The sequence below is a fragment of the Capsicum annuum genome, chromosome 12 (assembly GCF_002878395.1).
Source record: "Capsicum annuum cultivar UCD-10X-F1 chromosome 12, UCD10Xv1.1, whole genome shotgun sequence".
Classification (NCBI taxonomy): Eukaryota; Viridiplantae; Streptophyta; class Magnoliopsida; order Solanales; family Solanaceae; genus Capsicum; species Capsicum annuum.
The window spans coordinates 18,533,636-18,542,294 of NC_061122.1; the positions used below are offsets into that span (position 1 = coordinate 18,533,636).

Genomic DNA, 8,659 nt, shown 5'->3' on the forward strand with positions numbered 1-8,659 from the left:
TTATTGCATAGTGAATTGCTGTATAATACAATATTTTCACAATAGATTTGAATTTTGGTACTTCCTACGGTATACAGTCATAGGAGGTGCAGGTACTTCCTAGGGTATACAGTTATGTGAATTTTGGTACTTCCTACATATTGTCAAGGAGGGCACAAGTAGTACATCTGTGGAAAGTTCCACCTAGGGAGGTGCAGGTGCTTGCAGCAATTTATCATTGAAAATAGAAGTACTAGGGTGATTTCAAAGAACAAATTCAAAGAGAAGAAGCCGCTTCAAGTAAAGATGAAGAAATACAGGGCAGTTAGACAATGAAAATGGGCATGTGGGCAGCAGAGATCCAAGACAAAAGAAACAATACTCGACATTGGCTAGGAGGTGTGTGAGGTTAACAGTGTGGTCGGACAAGAGAAGTAAGTACTATTATCAAATTCATTGAGAAAAAACAGAAAAATCTTTCACAAATTTCAAAAAACAGAAGAAAGTAATTAAGAGCTCCTAAAAACTTTCATCGGCTTCTATACCAGCTACTGCACCATCGAACAAGAAGCCTGCTGTTGAGGCAAAACCTGCCAGCAAGGCTAAGCCTAAGGCTGTTCCTGCAAAAGCAAAAGGTTACCACTAAGCCAAAGATAACGGAGAAGAAGCCAGCTGAGGTCACAAAGGCGACTACAGAATGACTCCATGTCGGAAACCTTTGCAAAACCCTGTAACAGCCAAAAAGGAGCTGGCTAAAAAGACACCAACTAAGAACGTGAAGTCACTGGTGAAGAAGGCTCCACAAGAATGGGAAGGAAGTGGAAGCTCAAGAATAGAGGATTTGTGTGTAGGGATAGTCAATAAATTTCCGGAATATTGATAGTTGGCAGACATTAATTGAAAAACAACCCTGTAGATGTACTACTAAATCAGCAAATTTGGCAGTGAGTTTAGAATCCAAAACGTTAAGATATAATTTAATTAGAAAAATTGAAGCAGCACGTGGTAATATGAAAAATGTTGAAAATATCGTTCCGAAGTATACATACCATAAACTCATTGAAGACTCCTTGTTTTGTACAATCGGAAACATCACTCCAAGTCGGATAAAAACCATCATAAAGTTTCTGGATTCCTGCTGAAATTGCATTTGCAGCCGGTCTGGAAGGATAAAACCTGAATTAACAATTAAATTTTTTTAAAAATAGTTAATTTAATAAGCAGAAAATATTATAGGAATTAGAATATAATTAAAAATAAGTTTATCCTTCCCCATCAGCTATAATGCGCACCCTCCGTAGCTGATCTAACTCTCCAGGTGGTGGAAGATCTGGACCGTGAACAGAAGATGGAGTCGAAGAAGGATTAGGAAATGCTTCAGAATTGCACATCTCAGAATTGCTCGCTCCTATATTTGACCTAGAAAGTTGTGGACTAACTGGTTGAATGGCCTTTGACAATGTAGTGTCTGAAGGTGGACGTCGATCCATGGCAGCAAGATAAGATGAATTCGTGCCATGTGTACGTATAAGAGATGGAGGCACTGAGGAACTATCTGGGCTTGGCATATTGTTAAAAGGGTTAGAAGATGACATCCCATGGTCCTGGGAAGGCATCGAGCTAAAGCTTGGGGGAGGCATCGAGCTAAAACCTGGGGAAGTATTGAGTTATAACCCTGGGGAGGCATACCATAGAAAGAATGTGAAAATAGTGATGGACCTTGTGATGGTGGATGCAATGGTGGAACTAAAGAATGAGATGGACTTGATCTAGACGTGATTTGTTCTACTTTACTCTTAGTAGTATTCTTTCTACGAGAACTACTACTCTGTCGTTGCTCATTATCATTACCTGATGCCATCTGCATAATGAAACATAAACTATAAAATGAAACACGTAAAATACTAAAATATACAAATCTATATGCATCACTATCTGTTTGTGCATGACACTAACATTATTCTATTTTGGTTAAACACAAAATCTGTCATGAGCAAATATTGTTACTTCGAAATTAAATAAAGAGTTTATATAACAAACTAGCATAAAAAGGGAACGAACATGTTAATCGTCCTCGCTGATTTCATTTTCAGCATGTAATTCTTCCTCTTCACTTTCGCTTGTTTCAATACTGCCCGCTGAATCTTCCTCATCAGAAGAATACTCGTTATATGAAGAGTACCCATCATCAAGAGATAGTTCTTCCTCCTCAATTTCCATCGAAGTTTCTTCCTCGATATCAATTTCTTCAAATATGTGATCTGGATGCTCCAGTTCATTTTCTAATTCTATATCAACTATTTCTTGAACACTAGAAATATCATTTTGGTACGCTACATCTAAAGCATTCTCAATTTCAACACGACCCACGGGCTTTGTTTTAATAACTACCCACCAATCCAATTTATCCCTACGCAACGGATAAGGAGCATAATAGACCTGTGTAACATTTTGCGCAATGATAAAAGGATCATAACTTCCATACTGCCTTGTATGATTAACTTCAACAATTTTGTAATGTGGGTCTACCCTTGTACCGATTTTTGGTGTTGGGTCAAACCACTTACATCGAAAAAGTATCAACTTTTTGTATGGCCAACCACTTACATCGAAAAAGTATCAACTTTTTGTATGGCCAACCAGGAAATCTAGTTCTAAAATTTCTTGGAGCACACCATAATATCAATATCTCCATCCTTATTGCTAGTGTCTCTTTTAACCCAAACCCCACTGTTATTGCTTTTATAATACTTGGAGCTTTCTTCTATGTGGAACTTATAACCATTGACATTGTACTTATTCATCGTTTTGACCCAAGGGCTTGGCCCCCAAGCTATATCTTTCAAAAATTGGTTGGTCATGTTATTATTTGGATCATTGACCTATATAGTGGTAAAAAAGAATTAAAAGGTTAGAAAATATTTATAATTTATAGAAATATATATATATATATATATATATATATATATATATATATTTATTTTTGGTAAGTTAACACTTACAGAAAATTTGAACTACTCGCTAAAATGAGAATAAATAGCATCATATCCATGCAAACTCAAGAACCAACTATCAAACATATTTAACATTTACACAATAAAACTAATGTTGAATTATTTTGTAAAAAATCAATAATTTAATTCGAAACTTACTCATAATAATACATGTGTTGTGGCTGACTTTCTCTCCATATCAGTCAAGAATCTTTTTATGGTAGTTTTAGAACCCTTACCTGGTTGATTGAATATGTATAATGGTGGGGCCAAAGGATCCTTCTTACCTTCATTGTGTCGAATTTTCCTATTTCTCAAACACGGTACGTGTTTCTCAAAATAATAAGAACAAAAGTGAGAGGTTTTCGCAACGAGATAGGCCTCACATATAGATCCCTCGATTCTATTGTTTTGTTTCACAGACCGTTTACACTTGCCAATTTTCCTGAGTTACATCAAGTTATATGAATATTTAAAGAATGTTTAAACATTCAAAAATTAAATAATTTATACAAAGAATGATTAAACACTCAAAAAATAAATTATCTATTTATAGCACTTACCTTTCCCATGGGTACATCCATCGATATTGAAGAGGACCTCCAAGTAGTGCCTCATCTACAAGGTGAATTGGAAGATGTTCCATCACATCAAAAAAATCACATGGAAAAACTTTTTCCAACTTACACAAAGTATCCGAATGTTTTGCTTCATCAAAAGTAGATCATCTCTCTTTAATGTGTTGGAACACAACTCTTTGAAAAACAAACTTATCTCTGTAATCGATTTCCATATTCTTTCAGACAGGCTACTAAATGCGATAGGAATTAAACGGTGTGACAAAGACTGGCCAACAAGAATCTGGTGCAGCTGAGACAGAAAATGTTGTAAATTCATCAGCACACAAACCCATTCAAACATTCCGCGGTTCATTAGCAAAATCTGGACACATTCTATCAAAATGGTTCCATGCTTCTCCATCTGATGGATGACATAAAACACCAGACGGCCTCTTATTTTCATAGTGCCATCTCATATGAGGAGCAGAACTCATTGATGCATACAACCTTTTAAATCTTGGTATAAGAGGTAAATAATGCATCGCCTTGATGGCAACTTTGTTTCCACTTGCAAGTTGTTTAAAACGAGACAGACCACAAAATTTGCAATTCTCTAAGTCTGCATCATCCTTATAATACAACATGCAGCCTTTTTCACAACAATCAATTTTCACATAGGAAATACCTAATTTGCAAACCAATTTTTTGGCTTTATAGTAATTATCAGGTAAGTCTAAATTTGGGTTTAGTTCATTCATAAACCCAATCACAGAGTCCATACCCACTTGAGAAATATTAGCATCTGATTTAATACTTAGCAGTCTGACTGCAACAGATAACTCAGAGTGAGACATGCCTTCACAAAGTGGTTGACTAGCAGACTCTAACTGTGCAAAAAAACGTTGTGCTTCTTCATTGGGAAGTTGAACAACATGTTGGTTTTCACCCTCATTGTCTATCCCAAAAGCATCCATAACCATTTCATGTAACCTAGGATCACGGCTACTTTCACCAACTACAAAATTATGATTGTGACTATTATCGATAGTACCCTCAATTTCTCCATGGCTAGTCCAAACATAATAATTCTCCATGAAACCTTTACTATAAAGATCAGTCTTAACATCTTCGGGTCTTAACCACTTTTTACATTCACAATCCACACAAGGACACCTAATTGTCCCATCTGATTGACAACATAAATTGGCCTGTTTAAGAAATTCTTTAACACCTTGTTTAAATTCATACCGCAACCCCCGCCGATCAGAAAAGCTTCTATCATACATTCATTTACGATGTTCATTTTCCATCTACATGTACAAATAGCAACGAGTAAAAGTTGAATAATAAAGACATGTTGCAACTTAGCACAAAAACACAAGTTTGAGCTTCTGTATTTACTTAGCAAAAACAAATACTTTAAACTTAGCACATCGAGATCTATATTTAATTTAGAAAGAAAAAATAGGTCAGGGATTAATGTTCACATCAAGTTGCATTCAACTCATTAAATTATATATGAGTCACTGTCATGAACAAACAAGGGACTACTGGAACAAAACTTATTATCATATACATATGTAAATGTGAGACAATTAATATCAGCTAAAAACAGCACAATGCTTCTAAAGACATGTCTGAACTATGTTTTAAAATATTTTTGGTGATCACTGGTCATGCCATGATAAGAAAAACTTGTCTATGCAACTGGTATGAACAGTCTACATTGAAGGATAACTGGCACTATTGAATTCCTATCCCTGCTTGTGTTTTCTGGCTTACTTGGATGGAGAGAACAATAAAAGTTTTAAGTGACAAAAGAGACAACATTGAACATTGAGCAGGTTAAACCTAGGTGTTTGAAAAATCTGTACCTATAGTGTAGGAAGGCTCCTTTGTTTGATTTTTACTCACTATTAGATCTCTTCTACTACTTCAATATTTAAAAGGAATTGTAACTATTACTTTTATTATTACCAAGGGAAATTCACTATTGCTGCTTAGAACTAACTATCAACTTGCATTCTTTACATGATCACAACTGAAACACATTAATATCACGCTTTTGTATCAAAAGTTTCCCGTTAAACTTGACAGCGGTTTATAGTTTTAAACCATAAGCACCAGCAGAACATCAACAATAACAACATAAGCATATAAATCTGATTCTAATTTTATTCACCATCAAAATCATAAAATAAAACATCAAAATTTCAATGAAATTACTCGAGGTACACAAAGGTTGGCCCGAATACCATGATTATCAAAAAAAATTGTAGAAAATGCAGAAAAAACTCACCAAAAGTTAAAAAATAAAGCAAGTTTTATGAATCAAACAAATAAAAAGGAAAAGGGGACAACCAGATACAATAAAAAAATAAACAGTTGTTGAGAAATCTAAAAAAGTTCATTATTTAGTAGAGTGAAGGCCAAAAAAGGACACATCTATAATTAATAAAGAATACCCAAAACGGTTAATTACACTGAATGTGAATTTACCGGGATTAAGAGAGAATATAGGGTGGGTGACCTTGAGAGCTTCAGCCGTAGTTCAGAGAGGAAGATGAGAATGAAAGGTTTCCTTAGAAATTAGAATTAAACCTAAATTCTATTGTGAAAAGTTTGGAGGGAAATAATGGAGGGAATAATGAGGTTACAGGAAAAACAAGACACGGGTTTTTTTTCCTTAATTTTACTCAAATCCTTAAAAAAATTATTTTTACTAAATGGAATAACTATTCTAGCTGATAATTACATTTGTAAAATATAGGTGAATCAATCACCAAAATTAAATAATGAAATAATTATTTAAAATACCACTAAAAATTGGATTGACTTTTGATCGACATTTTAAGATGTATTTTTTCATTATATTAATATGAAAATAATTACATTACATCTTATAGTATTTTTCGTATAATTTTCTAACTTCTAAATTTTAAATTAAAAAATAAATTACCTCCAAAAATTTGTCAAATTAACTCTTGTAATGCGAAATATGACAAGAAAATTTTTAAATCGGTATGAAAAATTACCTGTGTGCAGTCTCTTTGATTCATATCTTCTAATTTTGTTTCTCTCTAGCAGTGGTATTAACTCCGATGACTTTTAGTCTGCTGAGAAAATTAACTCTTTGAGTTGTAAAGAGATACCAAATCAAGATCTAGTTGCTTCCTGTTGAGTTACCTGCTACACAGAAATGGATTAGGTCATAACCAATTTATAATTATCCTACTAATTCCAGAGATTAATTAGGTGGTGGTGTTAACTTCAATTAAAATTCAACCCACCAATTAAAGGAATATGAAGGAAAATTATAAAAAGGTCAATCTATTGGCAGATTCATCTACAAAACCTAGCAAGTATAGTCAATTTGTAGTTAAATATTTAATTATTTCAATTTCTTTATCAATGTTTCTTGTCTCTAAAATAAAGTCAAGATGTTGAATAACTACTATTATTGACAACACCACAGTCCCAACTAGCTCAAATGCAACAATACGAAGTAATCGAACTCCACTCGTTAGACCCGATTCTAAAATAGGAAAGTATAGATTGATACTTAGCTTTTTTATTTGGGTTTGTTATTGGGATGAAGGAGATAAAGAGCAGCCCAGTGATCGGAAATGAAGATGTTAGCAGTACACAGTGATCGGAAATGAAGAACTCAGGGGAGAAGTCCATCTGACTCTGTCACTTTTCCTTTCAATATCACATATTTTCATAACTTTGTGGACCAGGTCATTCCTTTTCTAATTTAATAAAGGGCTGCCAGTCCACTTTAATTTTTTTTAAGAAAAACATTGATATGGTTTAAATAAAAAATGTATTAAAAATATAATATTTAATAAAAATGTAATACTAAAATAAAATAACAAATTAAATCTAGATATTTTAAGTAAATTAAATCTGGATATTTTAAATTAACTTAACATTTTATACGAGTCTCACTTAAATTTTTCACAAATATTTTTTAGAGTAAATTTATTATATCACTTCTAATTGTAGTAATTGTTATGTCATTTAAAGCATATCTGCTAAACTGCTAATTTTACTAGATCACCTTTAATTAATTGTTATGATCATCTAAGCGTTATGCCACTTAAATCATAAAAATTAAAAACTTAAGTTATTTTAAAATAATCATTGACTATTGATGCCACAAAAAATTGAACAAGTAGAGTAACATTTATTATTTTAAAATTACATAAAAATTGTTACAAATTACAGTAATTAAAAACTTAAAATATATATAAAAAAATTAAATCTATTTTATATTTTAAAAAAAATACGTAAATAGGGGTAGAAGAAAAGTATTGTAAATCACAATAATTAAAAATTTAAATTGTTTTAAAAAATTAATTGACTTCAATGCCACAAAAATTTAGACAATAAGAGTAACGTGTATTATTTAAAAATTATATATAAAATATTATAAATTACAATAGTTAACAGCTAAAAATGTCTCTCAACCTATCATACATACTTACAATTTAGCATCTGTTTGGTGTCAAATTTCGAGTATTTACTTTTTTAACTTTAAAATACTTAAAATGTAATCGATGTTGGGCCCGTGCTAACATGTGGCCTGCCTCCCCAGTATGTAAATACATTATTCGCTAATATTTCTTAATGACATCACTAATGTACTTACGGTCAGTATAATTGTCAATGTATAATCTAACCGATCAATAATATCTATATCTATATTTATATTTATAATATATTAAAAGCGTGAAGGGACTTAAAAATATTGTTTGAATTTTTTCCTTCATTAAAAGTCTTTGTTTTAGATAAAAATAATCTTTTCACTATTTTTTTAAAAATACATAAGAGTTAAAAATTAATTAAATGTAATTATGGTAAAATCTTTTCTTATTAGAAGTTATCAAAATTAATGAAAGCTAATACTCTTCCATTAGTTTAATAATTCTAAATTAACTAAATTTGATTTTAAGAAGAGTTGAAAAATCTAGAAATAAATATAAAACCGTTAGAATAAGAAAAATTTAAGAAGTACCATATTTTAAAAAGTTTTTAGTACGCAATAAAAATGTATCAATCACTAAAATATTCTTCTTATTTTAATTATCATTTTCTAAGCTATTCATTTAATTATAACAATTT

At 31.9% G+C, this 8,659-nt stretch overlaps 1 protein-coding gene across 19 annotated transcripts; it reads right to left on the reverse strand.

Annotated features, from left to right (window-relative positions):
- Window positions 1-6: 6 nt before the first annotated feature.
- On the reverse strand, window positions 7-7,272 carry LOC124889315. 19 transcript variants are annotated; one of them, XM_047400821.1, is made up of 8 exons: window positions 6,568-7,268; window positions 3,536-3,590; window positions 3,132-3,417; window positions 2,041-2,861; window positions 1,699-1,840; window positions 1,246-1,630; window positions 1,029-1,155; window positions 23-599 (listed from the first exon to the last, which is right to left on the reverse strand). In XM_047400821.1, exons 5-8 carry the CDS (start codon window positions 1,838-1,840, stop codon window positions 588-590), a joined length of 666 nt encoding a protein of 221 aa, XP_047256777.1. In that variant the 5' UTR covers window positions 2,041-2,861; window positions 3,132-3,417; window positions 3,536-3,590; window positions 6,568-7,268; the 3' UTR covers window positions 23-587. The 19 variants fall into 19 exon arrangements, 17 of the variants coding, with proteins under 17 accessions (XP_047256782.1, XP_047256767.1, XP_047256769.1 ...); XM_047400819.1 differs by lacking the exon at window positions 3,132-3,417; XM_047400817.1 differs by lacking the exons at window positions 3,132-3,417; window positions 6,568-7,268 and adding an exon at window positions 3,660-3,842.
- Between the last annotated feature and the right edge of the window lie 1,387 nt (window positions 7,273-8,659).